The sequence below is a fragment of the Budorcas taxicolor genome, chromosome 1, assembly GCF_023091745.1.
Source record: "Budorcas taxicolor isolate Tak-1 chromosome 1, Takin1.1, whole genome shotgun sequence".
NCBI classification, from domain to species: Eukaryota; Metazoa; Chordata; class Mammalia; order Artiodactyla; family Bovidae; genus Budorcas; species Budorcas taxicolor.
The window spans coordinates 207,998,516-208,018,579 of NC_068910.1; the positions used below are offsets into that span (position 1 = coordinate 207,998,516).

The following is a 20,064-nucleotide window of genomic DNA, read 5'->3' on the forward strand; positions in this document are numbered from 1 at the left end:
ACTAGTGCCACCTGGGAAGCCAATCGCTATTGATATTTGTATGCATTTTTCTAGTCTCTTCTTTCTTGTGTATATTAGGGTGTGTGCATGGTGTGTGTGTATGTGGTATGTGTATATGGTGTGTGCATGTTATGTTTATGAGGTGTGTGTATGTGATGTGTATGTACATGGTGTGTGTATTTGGTGTGTGTGTGTGTGTGGTGTGTATATGTGGTGTGTATATGTGGTGTATACATGGTATTTGTGTGCATGGTGTTTGTGTATGTGGTGTGTGTGTATACATGGTGTGTACATGGTATGTGTGTGTACATGGTGTGTGTATATTTGGTATGTGTGGTGTGTGTGTATGTGGTGTGTGTGTGTACATGGTGTGTGTATATGTGGTGTTTGTGTGTGTACATATGTGTATATGTACATGGTAGGTATGTGTGTACATGTGGTGTGTGTATATGTGCTGTGTGCATGGTATGTGTGTGAGGTGTGTGTGTGTGATGTGTGTGACATGGTGTGTGTGTATTTGGTATGTGTGTGTGTACGTGTGTGTGTATGTGCATGGTATGTATGTACATGGTGTGTATGTGGTGTGTGGTGTGTGTGTGCTGTGTGTGTATACATGTGTGTGCATTATGTGTGTATACGTGGTGTGTGTGTATATGTGGTGTGTGCATGGTGTGTGTATACATGTGTGTATGGTGTGTATGTGATGTGTGTGTGCATGGTGTGCATGTGGTGTGTGTGCATGTGGTATGTGCATGGTGTGTACGTCGTGTGTGCACGTGGTGTGTGTACGTGGTGTGTGTGCATACATGTTGTGTATATATGTGGTGTGTGCATGGTGTGTGTGTGCATGTGGAATGTGTACCTGGTGTTGGTGCGTGTGCACTTGGGGGGGGTGTGTATGTGGTGTGTGCATGGTGTGTGTGTGCATGTGGAATGTGTACCTGATGTTGGTGCATGTGCACTTGGGGGGGGTGTGTATGTGGTGTGTGCATGGTGTGCGTGTGCGTGTGGAATGTGTACCTGGTGTTGGTGCGTGTGCACTTGGGGGGGTGTGTATGTGGTGTGTGCATGGTGTGTGTGCGTGTGGAATGTGTACCTGGTGTTGGTGCGTGTGCACTTGGGGGGGGGTGTATGTGGTGTGTGCATGGTGTGTGTACGTGGTGTGTGTGCATACATGTTGTGTATATATGTGGTGTGTGCATGGTGTGCGTGTGCATGTGGAATGTGTACCTGGTGTTGGTGCGTGTGCACTTGGGGGGGTGTGTATGTGGTGTGTGCATGGTGTGCGTGTGCGTGTGGAATGTGTACCTGGTGTTGGTGCGTGTGCACTTGGGGGGGGGGTGTATGTGGTGTGTGTGGTGCCTGTGCGCACCATGTATCAGCTCCCCCTCCACCCCACACGTCCACCGCCACTCTCAGGAGGGAAGGGCCTGAGGGTGCTGTGGGGGCCACGGATCTGGGCTCTGGAAGGGCCAGTGTGGACCTCTTCTCCACTCGCCACCCCTCCCCCTGGGGTTCCTGCGCCTTCCTGACCGCTGCCCTCTCTTTGCAGGACGGCGATTCTCAGTGAAGGACCCTGCACTCGCTCCTGAGCTGTGGCCATGGGCCTGCTCGCCTTCCTGAAGACCCAGTTCGTCGTGCACCTCCTCATTGGCTTCGTCTTCGTGGTGAGCGGGCTGGTCATCAACTCCATCCAGCTCTGCACGCTGGTCCTCTGGCCCGTCAACAAGCAGCTGTACCGCCGGCTGAACTGCCGCCTCGCCTACTCGCTCTGGAGCCGTGAGTACTGCCTGCGCTGGGCATGGCACGGCGCAGGGAGGGGTCTGGGACAAGGACAGCCACAAACAAGCCGGCGCAGGGGCCCGTAGGGCTTAGTGCTTGTGACGATGAGACAAGATGGCCGTGGGCTCCGCAGTCGGGAACTAGGGGGCCTCTCCTGGCCGTGAGGAATGTAGGGGGTGCTCAGCCTGAGCCCTTCACTGGGCTGAACCATGCCATGTCCCAGTACCCGAGCCTCTGGACCCACAGAGACGGTGGCTCCATGTGGTCTCACACGGTACCCTGGACACCTGAAAACAAGCACCGTGTCAGCGCACCACTACTATGCCCGACGCCTGCCAGCATGCGGCCAGTCACAGGCCTCCAAACCCCAGCCCTGGAGCACTCCCCTCGAGTGGCCTGTTATCACGTGCAAATAATACTTCAGCATCTCTCTCTGGACCTACCTGTCTCTTAACTAAATGTTCAGGCATGCACAGGTGTTACCTGTGTGCACTGGTGATGTGTGTGCATTTATTTGTGTGTGGAGTCACCCTCAGCTGTCAGAGACTAGGAAGCTCGGTGATTATCCGCTACTGGCGAGGGAACACACTGCGGGTTGGGGTTCCCAGGCACTTCTTTGGACCCGTAACAACCAGCAACTTAAACAGTTCTATTTTTTGACCCAATTATTCCACCAAATAAGAATGTAACCTAGAAAGATATCTATAAAAGTATGTATATGCATAGATATATTCATTTTTCCAGTTTTATATTAACATATAAAAATGAGCAGCCAAAATGCCCAGTAACTGTGGTGTATCCACTGGATGGAGGCCCACACGGCCTCTAAGACCAGCAGGGGATCTCTTTCCTGGTATAGAGAACCAAGTTCAAGATACATTTTTAGGTGAAAACAGAAGCTAAAAAAACAAAGTATAGAGGTGCTACCATGATTTACTTTTAAAGACACGTGTGATATGTCTGCACTGGCGTGTAGCTGTCCCTCCTTAGAAAGTGTAGAAGTCAGAACAGAAAATGTGGCTGTCCCGGAAGTGGGGGTGGGACTCTTGCTGCTTTTTCCATACTGTGTGCAATTTACTTAGCATAAGAACACCTTTCTTTTACAATGAAGAGCAGGTAGTACCCATTTCATGTCCTATGGGAAGTGGTGAGTCTGTGCACTTGCCCCAAGACCTCCCCCTCCCCAGTGTAGGAGGGCAGCTGAGCAGGCAGTGAGGTGTCCAAGTCCAGGTGTGCATGCCCCAACCAGGGCACAGCAGCCCCACCCATGCTTCCAGCCATAAACAGGCGAAGGTTTCAGTTCCCAGCTGCTTTTTTCCAAAATAAAAGGCCGCCTTCCTGTGTGTGAGAAGGAGAATTAGAAATACTACCACGCAGAGCACATACCAATGTCGCCAGGGCAGATGGGTACACACCTGCAGGGCAAATGCTGACTTGTGAAAGTCACAGCCTCCACTGACAGTAGCATTCTGAAGTCAAAGCACTTCTGCACAGCCAGACTCTGAGTAAAGCTGGCTTTTTTAAGGCTGTAAATAAAGGAAATCCCTCAGCCACACCCCCGCCTCTCCGCAGAAGAGGATACTAAGATGGAGTATCAGCACTGCTTCCCAGGGCCCCGCCTTGGCAGCTCCGAGAGACGGGCTGGGTCTCAGCCAGGACCTTAAAATTTGCTGAAATGAGCAGACTGGCAGTGCCCATGGGGTCAACAGAGGCAAACAGAAATGTGCTTTTGGCCTGAATTAGTCTCTAATTCAGTAGAATCACATAGATTGAAACAAGTCATATATGAACTCAAGACAATAAATATACAACGGAAGATTTAGACAAAAGACTACCCAAAGTCCCCAGATTTGAAGAAGAACCAAGGAGCACTTCTATGCATGAAAATTGTAATTATAATAATTTTTTTTAAGAAAAAAACTTAGTGAATCTTACATCAGATTAGACACAGCTAGTGAGCAAGTGGGTGAACTGGACAATAATATGAAGAGCTCACAGCCTGCAGTAGAATGACAAGGTGAAGAATATGAAACAGGAGCTAAAGGAGGTAAGGAGAGCATGCAGGTTTATGAACTGGGTGTTGGACTCCTGTCCCTGAGAAGTGAATAAGGAGAAGCACTGTTGGAGGAGATGGTGGCTGAGAATTTTCCTGAAGGGAAAATTCAGTGGTAAGGACTCAGCACTTTAACTACTGTGCCCCAGGTTCAATCCCTGGTCGAGGAAATAGATTTTTTAAGCCCCATGGCACAGCTGAAAATAAAAAATTGTCCAACTTGACCATGAGCAGAAGAATCATGCCGTCAGTCCTGTCTGCACATGTAGGCACCTGCCATCCACGGGGAGACGATATATCTCGAAACAGGCCAAGCCACCCTCAGGCCATGCTGGCCATTGGTGGGACAGAGCCTCCTCAACACACCGCCTTCCCACAGCTGGCTCTGCTCCAGGGGGCTTGGAACATCTGCAGAGGGCTGCCTGTGTCTGTCTGTCTAAAAGCTGGTTCCTCCTCGCGGCCCCCACCTGGGCCAGACCTCTTGTTCTGGCCAGAAAGGCCCGGGTCCTGAGCGCTGCCAGGTGAGGGTGTGCACTCACCGTGGCTTGTTCACAATAGCCAGGATGTGGAGATGGCATCCATGTCCATCAACAGACCAACGGACAGGCAAAATGCCGTCCATATGGACAATGGAGTACTACTCAAGAGGAAGGAAATCCTGCTGTTTGTGACAATATGGATGAACCTGGAGGGGATGACACAGAGGGAAGCCAGGCAGTCGCAGAAGGACCAACACTGCCTGATTCCTCCTTCGAGGGATCCACATGGCCAGGCTCAGGGAAGCGGAGCAGAGAACGGTGGTGGCCGGGGCTGGGGGAGGGGCAGTGGTGAGCTGCGGTCAGATGGGTGGCAAGTGTCTGTTACCCAAGAGGAGTGAGTTCTAGAGCCCGCTTAGGGCCTGGAACCCACAGTTAACAGGACCGCGCTGTGCACTTGGATATCTGCGCAGAGGGAGGCCTCAGGTTGAATGTCCTTACTGTGATAAGGAAGGACATTTCCTCGTGCCCAAGCAAACTGCTCTAGAGGCAGCAGCCTCAGCTACCGGCTCTTCCTTGACCAGCTGACACATGGAGGCTTCCCAGAAGGAAGCCGAGGAGGTGCAGGAGCAGGCCATCACCAGGCTGCTCATGGGTCTGTCCCAGCCCTGGGGCCCCGCCACTTGGGGAGGGGGTGTGAGTGGGGGCATTGGCAAGTCCCCGGCAGCCACCTGTGCTTTCAGAGGGACAGGTCAGCCTAGCCTTGGGCCTCTTTTTTCTTAAATAGCAATAAGGAAGTGAAATTCACCCACTTAGAGTGTGGAGAAGCTTTCCCCATGTTCCCCCCACCCCCTGCCATCTCTCCCCTACCAAGCCCCACAGTCACTGGTCTACTTCCTGTCCGCATGGCTTTGCCTGTTTTGTGTGGTTCACGTGATGGAATCATGCACTGTGTGGGCGTTGTCTGACTCCCCACACTCAGGGCTCCATGTTTCCTGGGTTCATCTGTGTCCTGCTGTGTGTCAGGCCCATGTTCCCACTTCGGCTGAACGATGCCGCCCTGTATGGATGTGCACTGCCCGTTTCTTCATCAGTTGTCACCCTTCTGGGCTGTTTCCACTCTCTGACTTTGTGAATAACACTGCCACGAACATCCATGTTCAAGTTTCTACACCGACATCTTTCTCATTTCTACTGGGCATTTCCCTGGTGGTGGAATTGCTGGGTCATCTGGTTACTCTGTTTGGAGCATAGACGCAGCTGCCCTGTTTAGTTGACATCTCCACCTGCAGCACTGGGCATCCCAGGGCCTCTGATCCTCGCTGGCACATGCTATATGTTGTCCATCTATTGGATGACAGCCATCCTGTGAGTGTGACGCAGTGCCTGCCTGTGGCTTTGGCCTGCACTTTCCTGGTGACCAGAGATCCCAAGCACCTTCTTATGTTGGCCATCTATAGATCACCCTTGAACAATATCTGTTGAGGACCTCTTGTCTTTCTATTCCTTTATTCACAACTTGAATGTTGGATGGAAGTGGCCAGGCTATCCCAGGGGCATAGTTTGCCCCTGTTGGTGGGCCTCCATCTCCTCAGGGCCCTGGTCCCTTGATGGAGCTTATGGCGAGTGTGTCCTGGAGCTGACCCCTTCATGGCCCTTCCTCTCCATGGTTTGAGAGTGTGCAGGCGTCATCTCAGAACTGGCCTTGCATCCAGTCCCACCTCATGTAAAAGAGGAATTTGAGACCCCAGTACATGCAGGGAGCTGTGTGTCTCCCCACTTCTGCCTGGGCTGGTGGGGACCTTCATTGGGAAGGAGAAGCCAGCCCCCGTGCCAAGTCCCATCCTGCCCCCCGGCAGCCTCTGAGGAAGCCACAGTTGTCTCCTGCCAACAGGGGAAGCAGGCTGGGAGCCCACTGTCGAAGTGCTGGGCAGTCCTGCCTCTTCAGCCTTCCCAGGGCTGGTCCTCTCTGAAAACCGATGGGTTGGTGTCCAGCATGGAAAGGACAGGCCCTCTGAAATCCATCCTGAGCCTGGGAGCTACACTTCGTGGTCTGAGGCCACCCTTCTTAGGATGCCTGGCCTTGGTGGGTGTGACACTGCCTGGCTGGGTGCCCACCACCTCCCCAGACGCCTCATCTGGGGACAGAATGTGTGCTGCCCCATGGGTCCAGAGCACGTGTGAAGACCATAGTCGTACATGATGATACAGGTGTCCACCTCAACCCTTTGTAAAGAGTAGCGTGGATAAGAGTAACAGTGCTTAATACATCTCAACCGAAGACCCCCCAGAGGGGGGCTCCGGTTTTATTCACTTACTTCTGTATTTTGGAGCTTCCTCTGAAACTTTCCACAGAGCCCCGGACTTAGTTTTGGGGGGCTGAGATTGGAACTCCACCACTTTTTCTCTGAGCTTTGGGAATAATAATAACAATAACTCAAGTTGTCTGCTAGAATCTGATGTCATTTATAGGCAGAGTGCCTGGTATACAGTTGGTATTCAATACCTTGTAATGAAATAATAAGAATATAATTATGGTGCTGTATTCTCTTAATAAGTGAATGTCTTGTTCACCATCTCATCCAATGGGTTATTTGATTTTTAAGAAAAGTGAAGATCTGATTTTTAAAAATATATATTTTAAATTAAGTCCTTTAGATACGTTGACTACAAAAAAAAATCCACCTAAAATGGGTTTCCTCTTCCATTTCTTCTGGCTTTTTTTTTTTTTTTTTTTTTTTGGCTGCTCTGGGTCCTCGCTGTGGCACACGGGCTTCCTCTAGTTACCATGTGCCAGGAGCGTGTCCTCTGCATTGCAAGGTGGATTTCTAACCACTAGACCACCAGGGAAATCCCCCATTTTTTCTGCTTCCATTTGACTTCTCCCCTGACTTTTGCTTAGAGAGATAATTATAGATTTAGAAAACTTAATTTATTACACACAAACCATCAAAACTCATTTCCAGCAGAAAATCCCAATCTGGGTGATACTGTGCAAGCCCCGCCCACGTCGGGGAGCAGGGAGGGAGGGCTGGCCGGGAGCGTGGCAGTCTGCACCTGGCTGACGTCCTGCATATGTCCACAGAGCTGGTCATGCTCCTGGAGTGGTGGTCGTGCACGGAGTGCACCCTGTTCACCGACCAGGCCACGGTGGACAGCTTTGGAAAGGAGCACGCAGTCATCATCCTCAACCACAACTTTGAAATCGACTTCCTCTGTGGGTGGACCATGTGCGAGCGCTTCGGTGTGCTGGGGGTAAGCAACGTAGGGGTCCCAGGAGGGTGTGGGGTGAGCGACATGGGGTCCCAAGGAGGGGCTGGCATGGCTCCCTGGGGGGTCTGAAGTCTCCAGGGCTCTTGAGTTTTCGTTTGCTCTGTGTTTAGCCCCTGGTCCCTCTGAGCTAGGCGTGTGAGTATGGCTGACCACATGGGTTCTGGGACTGCAGGCTGCCCCAGGGCTCCCTCCTGAGATTTCCTTTGCAATCCTTCCCTGTTGGCTCAGCTGCCTCAAATGAGAAAGGCTGAGGGGTCCCCTGCAGGGAAGCCCAGTGGGTGGTGGCCCTGGCATCATCCTCAGCAAGCCCCCAGCCTGGCAGCCAGAGCAGCCCTGAAGACCCAGTATACCCTCTGTGCCCCTCTCCTGCCCATGCACCCGCCTACCAGCATCGGGCAGCCTCTAGGCCCCCCTCCTGCCCACGCACCCGCCTGCCAGCATTGGGCAGATCTGCCCATGGATTCTCATCTAGTGGCACCTGCACTCTGGGGCCCTGCCCATCCCAGTGGCATCATGCTCAGTGTCAGGGTCTCCCGATGACAGCCAGTGCTGAGGGCTGCCTGCAGGGTGCTGCCCATGGGGACTTCGTGGCCATGATGCACCAGCTGCTCCCCCTCCCTCCAGAGCTCCAAAGTCCTGGCGAAAAGGGAACTGCTCTACGTGCCCCTCATTGGCTGGACGTGGTACTTTCTGGAGATTGTGTTCTGCAAACGGAAGTGGGAGGAAGACCGGGACACCGTCATCAAAGGCCTGAAGTCCTTGGCCAACTACCCCGAATACATGTGGGTGAGTGAGACAGCGGGGCAAGGCCACACAAGCTGTGTTACCTTGGGCATCAGGAATACAGCCCAGGTTATTAATTGTAAAGCCAACAAGAGCCTCTGAGCTCCGGGGCCACGGCCCCGCCCCATGCACCTGCGGGCTTGGGAACCGCTCTTAGACCACCTGCTTCCACCTGCCCCAGATGGGCCCCACACATCTGGGCCCACACAGAGGAGATCCTGCTGGGCTGAGTTGGGAGCACCCCTGGAATGTTAGCGAAGAGTCTGCCCAGGCACCCAGGCTGTTCTGTGGAGTCAGATGTCAGGACAAGCCCTGTGACCCACAGTCCTGTGGGTCAACGTGGACTTCAATTCCTAGGTTTGCACTGCACTTAAAGCAGCCTTCAAGGGCAGAGCAGGGCCTGGTGGGTCCTTTCTGACCCCTTGGTTGGAGTTTGACGAACAGCCATCTGAAATGATCGGTATCAATCGGTTTGAAATCAGTTCTGATTCTTCTTTCTGGTCTCTGACGGCAATTATTTGTGAACTGGCTGTTTATGTATTTGGTGTCTGTAACTCACATTGAGGCAGAGGGATGGAAGATTTTGTTTTCCACAAGCCACCAGAGGCTGGCGCCCAGGGACAGCGAGTCTCACTTCTCCCCAGGAAGTGTCTTTTCACTCCCTGGGAGTAGGCGCAGTGCTGCCACCATCTGTGTGCAGATGTGACTGCAGCATCTCTAACTGGCCTCTGTCCCCCACCACGACCTAGTTCCTCCTGTACTGTGAGGGCACACGCTTCACGGAGAAGAAGCACCGCGTCAGCATGGAGGTGGCTGCTTCCAAGGGGCTGCCCGTCCTCAAGTACCACCTGCTGCCTCGGACCAAAGGCTTCACCACCGCGGTCCAGTGCCTCCGCGGGACAGGTAAGAGCTGCCTGCCCTGACCACCACCACCAGCCCAGACTCCCAGCAAAGTGAGAAATGAAATCAGTGATTTGCCAGAAACCAAATCAGTGAGTTCTGTGTAAAATACAGAATGCCAGTGACATTAAAAGGAGATCTGAGTTCGTGGATTTACATGTTGTAAGATTCTCGTGTCATTTTTTGAGGTGATAAAATACTAGTTAATGGAAAACAACTAAAGTGATAATTTTAAAAAAGTATATACCTGAAAACCTTATAAAGGAAAATATATATATCCAATTAATCCAAAAGGATGGCAAAATCAAAGAAAGGGACAAAGCACAGGATGGATAGGAAACAGCCAGACAGTAGCTTTAAACACAAGTGACTCAACTAAACGCCCCAGTGAGAGATGGGAACCCTCACAACGGGCATCCAGGTGGAGAGCCACGGTGGGCCAAGCTGCCGGATGTCACCTGTCACCCTCTGCGCCCTCCCTGCAGTCACAGCTGTGTACGATGTCACGCTGAATTTCCGAGGAAACAAGAACCCGTCTCTGCTGGGGATCCTCTATGGGAAGAAGTACGAGGCGGACATGTGTGTCAGGTCAGCTAGTGCCACGGGGCCGGGGCTGGCGGGGGCGGGGCCGGGGCCGACGGGGCGGGGCCGGGACCAAGCCAGCGTGCACCTTCTGCGCGGCTCCTCCCCTCTCCCGGATGCCCCCACGTGGAGGTGCTGGGGCCTTCCACCCTCTAGGACCCGCGCATGGTGGGGCCCGGACAGAGCAAAGGAGGAGGCTGCGTGAGGTACAGGCAGAAGGTTCCAGAAGCTCCAAGGGAGGCGTGATCCCTCCCCTTGGAGGGAGCAGAGGCTTTTGGGAAGAGGCTTTAGAGAGCTAAACCTTGGGCAGTGAGTAGACTTTTCATAGGCAGAAGAAGGACGAACTGTCCCATCCTCAGCGGCATGCCCATGTGGTCCCCTTTTCATGGTGTACGGCCATCTATACCACCTGGGAGTGATGGTGAGGTCAGGGCCGTGTCCTCGCTGAGTCGGCAGGCTCTACCCTAGCGCGCCTGAACCCCCTTGGCTTAGAGGCAGCCAATACGGGGGCACATCAAGCTGGGTAACACAGGGCTGCTTGGGATGGTGGGATCCATGTCTGTAACAAAAGACCAAGGCCGGGGACTAGAGTTGTGTGCAAGGTCTTCCTGTCTCACAGCCACACTCTGACCTCCACATTTCTCTGCCTCAGGAAGAGAAGACAAGCACCCACAAAGTCTGGCGGGGGGTGGTGGTGGAGACACAGTAGTGGCCGCCAGCGGTTGGTGATTTTTCCGGGGCCCTGTAGGTCCCCGTCCTCCTCAGGGAGCCCTCAAGGCAGATCTTGGTCTAGCCCCTGGGTAGTAAGGGGCTCTGGGCATCCCAGATGCCCATGGTCAGAGCCGGCGGGTGGAAAAGCAGCTGGTGGAGGGGGGACCTACCTGGTCCAGCTCCAGGCTGGTGCTCTCGCCTGCCCCTAAGCTGCACTGCCCTCTGCGTGGACATTCAGCTCCAGTGGGAGAGGACTGGTGCTGTAATCTGCTCTTTTTCTGCTTTGTTGCAGAAAACGAGGGGCTGTATTCAGTATCTTAATAGATATATTCTTAGAATTTTGGAAAGTTTCAACTTACTGTTTTGTATTATGTACCGTTTGGGTGTTTTGGGCAAAAGCAATATTCTAATGAGTCCAGAACATACCTGTAATCAAATAAGTCAAGGTTCACATGACCCAGTGGAGTTTTGCTTCATTTTCCCATCCCCTACTGAAGAAGATGCCCCAGGGGCCTGTGATTAGGCAGGGCCAGGGCCATGGGGATGATGCCTTGAGGCTCTCCTGTGTCCATGCTGGCTGTTGGGGCCACCATCCTCAAAGTGGCTTGAGTCCACACGAGGAGATAGCATTCATATTTGTCTCATCATTTAAAATTCTTACATACTTCATGCTTCATACAGCAGACACACAACAGAATCCGTATGTGGTATCTGTGCAATTAGGGGAGAACAGTCAGTTGAGTTTGACGCTGTGGGCGGTCACCTCTCTGCAGACAAACCTCTCCTGCCTTCCTTTCCGTCCCGAGGTGGTGCCTGTGATGAGTCCTTCAAGTGGTACCTCTCTCGGTGTGGTCTGGGGACTCCTGCAGTGCCCCACACCTTCCGGGTCCACAGAGCTAAACCGTTTTGTTTACTAGGGGGTTAGCAGTCTTCTTCTGTCCTCTGAGTGCACAGCGGAGTCTCCTGGAGGCTGCGTGATGTGTGCTCAGACGTCTGATTGCGTGTGCTTGTAAAAATCCTGTTTTCATTTTGAATATGGTAAAATGGATAAGTACAACCCACCAGAAACAAAGTTCTCAACTTTTAGAGAAAAAAAAAAGTTGATATTCCTTCAACATAGGAGATTTGCCTCTGGCTGTGGAAATTTCTCCTGTCTCTTCTCTCACCCTGGGCCCTCCGACATAGGCAGTCAGGCCCAGCAGCGGTCCGCTGGTTAAGTGCGCTCGGCGGCCCCTGCTGGCGATCCTGAGGTATTGCAGTGCCCTGGAAAGAGATCCTGGTCGTAACAGGTAGACACCTCCCATCCTGGGGCTGGTAATTCAGCTGGTGATCCGGTTTACACATAAGCCACTGTCCCAGTTGAAGTCAGCAGTTTGTTAGGTGAGATTAAATTTTCAAACTCTCTTCAGCTTTTCAGGCAAGTAGATTTCATTTGTGAAAGATGAAGTTTTCTTTGCCTCATGAAAGACACTCTCAGCGATGATCACATCCAAAGATGAACTGCAAGACCAAACCTCCTGCTGAGGCTAATGAACAGTCAGCCTGCCCAGTGGAGCTAACTGCTCCTGTCCATGGGGACACTCCTGAAGTGTCCCTGTGCAATGCTTCAGCGCTCCTGGACATTTGACGCGCCTGCTGGGGCCCTTCATGATCCCCCACAGTCCTCCGAGGCACGGGACACTGCTCGAGGGAAAGTTACTTTGATGTTTGTGTGTTCTTAGAAATTGAGAGTCCGATTTGAATAGAAAAGGCAGGACTTTGAATAGAAAAGGCAGGACTTCATAAACTGTACCAGGAGAAGGTAAAGGGGTCTCACAGAAGTTCCTGATGCACAAGAAGTTACTTTTCCCTGTTCCAGTTTGATATCATCTGGTAATTCACTTCGCTTTCAATCTTCTTAATGAAACAGGAGATTTCCTCTGGAAGAGATTCCACTGGATGAGAAGGAAGCAGCTCAGTGGCTTCATAAACTGTACCAGGAGAAGGTAAAGGCGCCCAGCTCCCCCCACCTCCACCCCTACCCCTGGGGTCTCACAGAGGTTCCCAAGGGGCAGCTAACAGGGCAGGCAGGTAGCGCGCCAACTGCCTCTAGAGACAGGCATGCTGTGCCACTCTCAAATTCTTCTTTCCAGTCCTTTTCTGTGCCTTTCATTTTTCCTAACTTTCAAGAAATTAACAAACTAGAGAAAAGTATACTGGATATCACAGTGCTTGTATAACCATTGCCAATAATACCACATTTGTTTCATTTTGTGTGTGTAACAGAAATTGTAGGTATGCAACACACATTATGTGTGTGTGTGTATACATATGATTTAATATGTAAAAGACACACTATAGATGACAGGACAGCCTTCTTGGTGACCCCACCCAGCCCCTCCTCCATTCCCCTGACATGTCTCACCCCTGACTCTTCGGTTTGTTTTATACACACAAACATACAGGGCACTAGGTTCTCATCTTCAGCAACAGAGAGGCTCAGATAATCAGAAAGCCCTTCTAGTATAAAACACATACCCTTTTATAAGGGTTTTAACCAAGTAACAGGAGCTTCCCAGGTGGTGCAAGGGCAGAGAGTCCACCTGCCAATGCAAGAGACACAGGTTCCACCCCTGGGTCGGGAAGATCCCCTGGAGTAGGAAATGCAGCCCACTCATGTCTTCTTGCCTGGAGAATCCCATGGACAGAGGAGCCTGGTGGGTTCCTGGTGTCGCAGAGAGTCAGACATGACTGAGCCCACGTGCAGCAGCAACCAAGTAATGTATGAAACATAAATCTTCAGAGGAATTTAAGCAAACTTTTAAAACTAAAAAATAAAATGCATATCCTTTTAAATGCACTGACAAGTGCTAAAAAAGAGTAAGGGACCTCTCTCAGGAGCGAAAGAGGACGTGGGACTGGGAGTCAGCTGGGAAGGCTGTGAGTGGAAGCTCGCCGCGTCTGTTGGTCTGCCCACCCTGTGGTCTTATGGAAACAAAAGACATGGATTTGACCTCACTCAGGGCTGGAAGTTAGAACTAAAGACCCTAATGAAGCTGGGACCCTGTTGGACTTTCATCCTCATGGAGGCTAAACTGGAAAATGAACCTGCCAGCACAGGGAGTGACTCTGAAGCTTACCTTTCCCCTCTGAGTCTTGAAACATCTCCCTGGTGATTCATAATCCCAGCACTGTCCTTAAACAGGCGGGGGATTGACGTCATACTAACAACATAGTTCAAGAACAAAATCAAAACATCAGCATAAAAAAGTGGCTCCAGGTGAATCTCTCCAGAGTCCCTGAGAGAAGCACACGTAAAGCTAGACGAGCATGACTCCAGGCTCAGCTGCTGAGACTTCTGCTGGAGACGCGCTCGTAACCGGGACCCGCCACGCGCAAGCACGACAAGCAGACAGAAAATTAAACCCTCCCGAAACTTCAGCTATGGAACTACCACCAGGCAGAGACTCAGGTCAGCTTGCTTGAAATGACTAAGCAAAAAGGAAGGGATTGAGGACTTCCCTGGCGGTCCAGTGGGGAAGAATCCGCCTGCCAATGCAGGGGTCATGAGTTCAATCGTGGTTCAAGAAGATTCCATGTGCCTTGGGGCCGCTAAGCCCATGTGCCGCTACTGAGCTCATGTGCCACAGCGACTGAAGCCTGTGCACCCTAGAGCCCATGCTCTGCAACAAGAGAAGCCACTGCAATGAGAAGCCCGCACACCACAACCAGAGTCGCCCCCACTCACCTCAACCAGAGAAAGGCCGTGTGCAACAGCAAAGACCCAGCACAGCCAAAAATAAAAATTAACAAATATTTTTTTAAAAGAAGAAGGGATTGAAAACAAAAGAGTAAGACCGATCAAAAATGGAACAGATTTGAGGAAAAACCAAGTAAGATATACAGTCATGAGAAATCTAGTAATTGACAGTAAAATCTTAGTTAACAGATTAGATAGAAGATTTGATACAGCTGAAGAGAGAATTAGAAGCTGGAATCAAGACTGCTGGGAGAAATATCAACAACCCAGATATGCAGATAACACCACCCTCATGGCAGAAAGTGAAAAGGGACTAAAGAACCTCCTGATGAAAGTGAAAAAGCTGGCTTGAAATTCAGCATTTAAAAAATTAACATCATGGCATTTAGTCTCATCAGTTCATAGCATATAGAAGGCGGGAAAGTGGAAGCAGTGACAGACTTTATTTTTTGGGGCTCCCAAATCACTGCAGGTGGTGACTGCAGCCATGAAATTAAAAGACACTTGCTCCTTGAAAAGAAGGCTATGAAAAACCTAGACAATGCAGAGACGTCACTTGGCCAACAAAGGTCCATATAGTCAAAGCTACAGTGTTTCCAGTAGTCATGTAAGGATGTGAAAGTCGGACCATAAAGAAGGCTGGGCACTGAAGAACTGATACTTTCGAGTTGAGGTGCTGCAGAAGACCCCTTGAAGAGTGCCTTGGACTGCAAGGAGATCAAACCAGTCAATCCTAAAGGAAATCAGTCCTGACTATTCATTGGAAGGACTGATGCTGAAGCTGAAACTCCAATACTTTGGCCACCTGATGCGAAGAGCTAACTCATTGGAAAAGACCCTGATGCTGGGAAAGACTGAAGACAAAAGGAGAAGAGGGTGGCAGAGGATCAGATGGCTAGATAGTACTACCGACTCAATGGACATGAGAGGAAACTCCAGGAGATAGTGAAGGACAGAGAAACCTGGTATGCTGCAGTCTGCGAGGTCCCAAACAGGTGGATACAACTTAGCAAATAACAACAACAAAGGTTTTGAGGAAATTACTCAGCATGTATCACAGGGAAGTGAACACATAAAAGGAAAGTTAAAAGATCCAGAGGCTAAAAAGATGTCCAGAATGTAACAATTAGAGCATCCAGAGGATAAGGTGGAAACAATGATGAAGAGCAGTTGTCAGGGATAACCATAAAACCTCCAGAGTTGAAGAACATGGGTTTTGTCAGGTTCAAGAAACACAAGTCAGGGACGGGATAGATTAAAATAATGTACGTACATACATATGTGTACACACGCACACAAATATACATGAAATAGAATAAACAGAGAACAAAGAAAATAATAACAGCATAAACTATTTAAGCAGAAAACAAAGCTACAAAAGAGGAATCCAGTGCACCGAAAGATTTTCTTTAAACATATTAATAAAATGGAAAACCTTGGGCAAGGCTGACCAATTAAAAGAGAGAAGGAATACGGTGTGTGCCCGTCCCATGGTGGATGGGCAGAAAGACGTGTGCATGAGGGTGCAAAGGAGAGTGTGTCTCTGGATCAGGGTTAGTTTTTAAAAGTTGGAACCTCTTACAAAGAGTGATATCTCCCAGCAACAGTATTTGCTTATTTATCAGGAAGTGAGAAATAATCTAAAAGTACATTATTAGAAAATAGATACATTATGTTTATTCATTTGCTGGGATGCAGTTAAAATGAATGAACTGCATGCATATTCTTAGTCTAACTGAATCTTGAGAAAGCAGGTGTATGAAAAGCAGACTGCGGTAGGCGTGTGGTGTGATGCTACTCACAGAAAAGCACACGGCACAGGAGCAGTCCCAGACACTGTCATAGAGGTGCCCATGCACAGGGTGCAGGCGTAAACCCTCCTGGGGAAGGAGAGCACACTGGCCTTTGGGTGTGTGAGGAATGGCTGACAGGTCGGGACTCGAGAGACTACCACCATCTGCATCGTCTGCTTAGGGGCAGGCGGGCAGAGTGGAGCAGGCTGAATGAACAGGCTTGAAAATGTTCTGGAACCCCATGGGAAGGGCCCTTGGGGTTGGGGGGGGGCACATGTGGGTGACCTGAGGTATCCTCATAGATGTAAGGGTCGCAGCTGCTCCTGAGCTCTCAGGCCTATGGCGCCCGCCCCATGCCCCCTGGGTTGGCAGGGGCAGCTGGTGTCTGACCACACATTGGAAGAGGCTGTGACACTGGGTATTTGTCAAGACCCCTGCCCTGTTTTTAATGAAATGCCAAACACAGCTGAAGAAGCTAAATGCAGAAAATAAAACAGAAAAAGGTGAGAGGCGAGACCCAAGCCCCTGAGGTGATTAAGATCACGTGGGTGCTCTTTCCAGACTTGGTCCCAGACACATGCCTTGTCATACATGTTTTTATTTATATGGAATTGTATGGCACTTAGGTTCTTCAGAAAACCCAGACTATCGTGAGTGTATGTCCTTGCTGGCACGTGACATGTCACAGCTGCAGAGAAGTCTATCTCAGCATCTCGGCTGCTCAATCAGGCAGCTGCCGCTCGATGTTTAGCGTGGCCCCATCTCCCTGTCGAGGATGCTTTCACGTCCTCACCTGCTCCCTGTCCTGCCATCATTAGCCGCCAGGACACGAAGGAAGGAGAGGTTAAGCAGCTTTCTGTGCATGACACAGCTGGCGGGCCATGGACTCCCAGCAGTGGTGGCTGCCACCCTCGCTCTGGAGGTGTCGCCAGAGATGGTGCGGGGCCTGGCAGACGCTGCAGTCCAGGGGCTTGGAGGTGTCTATTGTGTGCCAGGCACGGGCTGATCATTTTCCTAGGAAACTTGCCTGATCGGAGGGTTTATGTTTCTCAAGCTTTTGATATAAGCCAGCCACAGATGAAGGTCACGTCAGCTTCATCCCGTGGCCCGTGTCATGTGGCCCATCCACTTCAGGTAGAGTCGTTTCTCGCTTTTGGGTTAGGACAGCAGCACATGAAGGCCACTGTCCGGTTGGCTCTTTCAGGACGCGCTGCAGGAGGTATATAACCAGAAGGGTGTGTTTCCGGGGCAGCAGTTCAAGCCCGCCCGCCGGCCGTGGACGCTCCTCAACTTCCTCTCCTGGGCCACGCTCCTCCTGTCTCCTCTCTTCAGTTTCGTCTTGGGCGTCTTTGCCAGTGGATCCCCCCTCCTGATCCTGACGTTCCTGGGGTTTGTCGGGGCAGGTAATGAAGGGGAATGATGGTGCGGCTCAAGGGTGGGAGCCTTCGGTGTGCTGGTGGCCATGCCCAGGCCTGGAGACGGTCACCCGGCAGCCGGGGTCCAGCCCGAGCCTTGCCAGCCTCAGAGAGCAGCTCTGACCATTGAGCCACAGGGCCATCTCTCCAGAAAGCTGGCCAGCCGGCCTGCCACCTGCCTGGCATCTTGGGCCAAGAGCTGCGTGGGGAGGGTCCTGGCCACTGGGTTTGCACTTGGGCAGTTGGGGGCGTGGGCTGGCATGCTGGGCCGAGGTTCCCCAGGACACTGCCATCGCTCGCGCTGTAGCAGACTCAGGGGCACTAAGTGTAGGGCACTGCAGGCCTCAGTGGGCCCACACCTACCGCTGCTCCCCGCTACCCAACCCCACAGCCTGACTGGGTGGGAGAAGGGCAGAGGACCCGCCCCTCGCCCCCAGGAAAGTCTGAGGTCAAAGGCAGCCCCCCACCCACCCACCCACCCAAAACGACTTTTCCAGCTTGATGGCAAGGCGATCAGCTAACCTAGCCTTTTTCCTGTTTTAAAGCTTCCTTTGGAGTCCGCCGACTAATAGGAGTGACTGAAATAGAAAAAGGCTCCAGCTATGGAAACCAAGAATTTAAGAAAAAGGAATAATTAATGGCTGTGATTGAACACACATAACCTGACGGTGGTATCCAATTAACTCAATTAAAAACAACAACACATCTAGAGCGGGGGAAAAAAGACACTTAGAAACTATTTTTCTTATTAACTGGTGACTAATATTGACCAATAAAACTTGAGCCAAGAGTAAAGCGGTCGGCAGACCTGCAGATGGAGACGCCAGCCTCGCCCCTGCGCAGGAGAGTCGGGCTGGGTGCCTGCTCCGGGGGGCGGCCGCTCCCGCCCCCAGGGATCCGGGGGCTCACCTGGCCCGAGGGAGGCTTTGGAAACGTTCTCTTCTCGCACTTAGATCCCGTTTTCGGTTTTTATCAATTTTCTTGGGAATTTCCCCCGGCCCTCGCCTCTTCCCCTGCACCCCCTGCGGCCTCTCCACCCTGCTCCCGCTGAGAACTGTGTGCCTGGGTCCCCAGGCCCCCAGAGCACCTACCGGCCGCTACCAGCCCGCACCCGGCCTCCGGGCGGCGGGGACGTGGCCTGGCGAAAAGCACACTGGGCGGGGCTGCGACGGGACACGCCCCCTCCCCCGGAGCGCCTACCTAAACCTGCCTGCTGACACCTTGAATCCGTTTTAAAGCGAGTGGAGCCAGCGAAAACGTGGTGAGATGTCGAATTCTGCCCATGCCCGGGGCTTAGCTCCGGTCCCCCTTGCTCCCGGCGGACAGCGGCCTTTCATCCCACCCGGGGCAGGGCCGCAGGGGGCCGGCCCCCCACCCCCCGCAGGGCCGGTGTGCCAGGGGCGCTATGCAGGGCTGGCAGATACTTTGAAAAGGCGGTGCAACATCACCCTGTCTTCTAAAGGTGGTTGGAGACTGTTCACTCGGAGCTTTTTAGAGGTTTTGTTTTCACAGTTGACCTGATGGAAACCAGAGGTGGGGAGCCTTCCCCACTCCGTCACCTCCCTTCCAAGCAGGTGCGTGTGTCCTGGAGGATGCTGGCCTTTGGGGGAGGCAGGGGAGTCCCTAGTGTCCAGGCAGCATCCTCTCCAGCCAGCAGCCAAAGGGAGGTGTTTCGTGCACTCTCGGGCCTCTTGGCCTGGCGGGGCTGGAAGCCTTGGGGTTGCCCAGCAGGGTGGGCGTGGGCCGCCCCTTCAGCTCCGCCACCCGCCTGCATCCGACTTTCTTTTTAAACTTTCAACTTGCTTTTTTAAAGTCACACTCCCCTCATCTTTTTTAGCAAGGGAAAGAAAAAAATGGGTGTTATCTCTGCTGTCCTGTAACCAGCATTCAGAATAGAGGCAGGTTGAATTTTCTAGGGGGGAAAAAAAAACAAAAGAAGAATGGGCAAAATTATAAACCAAACTGGAAAAAATAATTATGCATTGGCCCGAAGTCTGAATTCTGGGGAGACCTGTGGAAACAGCAGATTGCCTTTACAGTGATACAATTGAATTCTGGGTCGGTGACCTTGGTGATGGCACCAAGGTCGCAGGGATGTGACCCGCAGTTCTGTGCTCCCTCACAGTGCTCTGAAGGCACACACGTCCTCTCAAGACTGGGCATTGAGACAGTGTGGAAGGCAGCTACCCTCTGCCACAAAGCTTGCCTCCCGCTTCCCTTCGGGCGTGGAGCCTGACACGCAGTAAAGCCACTTCCACTTGGGTGAGCGGCTCCCTTAGATCTTGTTTTTCTTCACACAACATGCTGCTCACCTGTGTGTGTGTGTGTGTGTGTGTGTGTGTGTGTGTGTGATTTGCTAATCCACTCATCCCTGAAGAGCTTAAAGAAAGAAGTTGAAGGGCACTACTGTGAAGCTACATTACCTGGAAAGTGCAAATTTAGATCTTTTACCATTTAATTAATAGTTCTTGCTTCCCAGCTAAGTTCCCTCCCCTTGAAATTGATACACAATATGTCAATTCTATACTGAGTCAGTAACCAGCTGTGAAGACTCCTG

General features: G+C 51.7%; 1 protein-coding gene across 3 annotated transcripts in view; it reads left to right on the plus strand.

Moving 5' to 3' along the window:
- AGPAT3 (1-acylglycerol-3-phosphate O-acyltransferase 3) overlaps nt 1-19,861 on the plus strand; it is an 89,380-nt gene extending 69,519 nt beyond the window's left edge. For all 3 annotated transcript variants that reach the window (XM_052643637.1, XM_052643560.1, XM_052643715.1), the window contains 8 exons: nt 1,553-1,779; nt 7,397-7,566; nt 8,209-8,370; nt 9,117-9,270; nt 9,753-9,855; nt 12,470-12,545; nt 17,297-17,495; nt 18,053-19,861. In XM_052643637.1, coding sequence (XP_052499597.1) covers nt 1,602-1,779; nt 7,397-7,566; nt 8,209-8,370; nt 9,117-9,270; nt 9,753-9,855; nt 12,470-12,545; nt 17,297-17,495; nt 18,053-18,141 — 1,131 coding nt within the window. In that variant the 5' untranslated portion in view covers nt 1,553-1,601 and the 3' untranslated portion in view covers nt 18,142-19,861. The remainder of the gene's footprint in view (nt 1-1,552; nt 1,780-7,396; nt 7,567-8,208; nt 8,371-9,116; nt 9,271-9,752; nt 9,856-12,469; nt 12,546-17,296; nt 17,496-18,052) is intronic.
- The last annotated feature ends 203 nt before the right edge of the window (nt 19,862-20,064 follow it).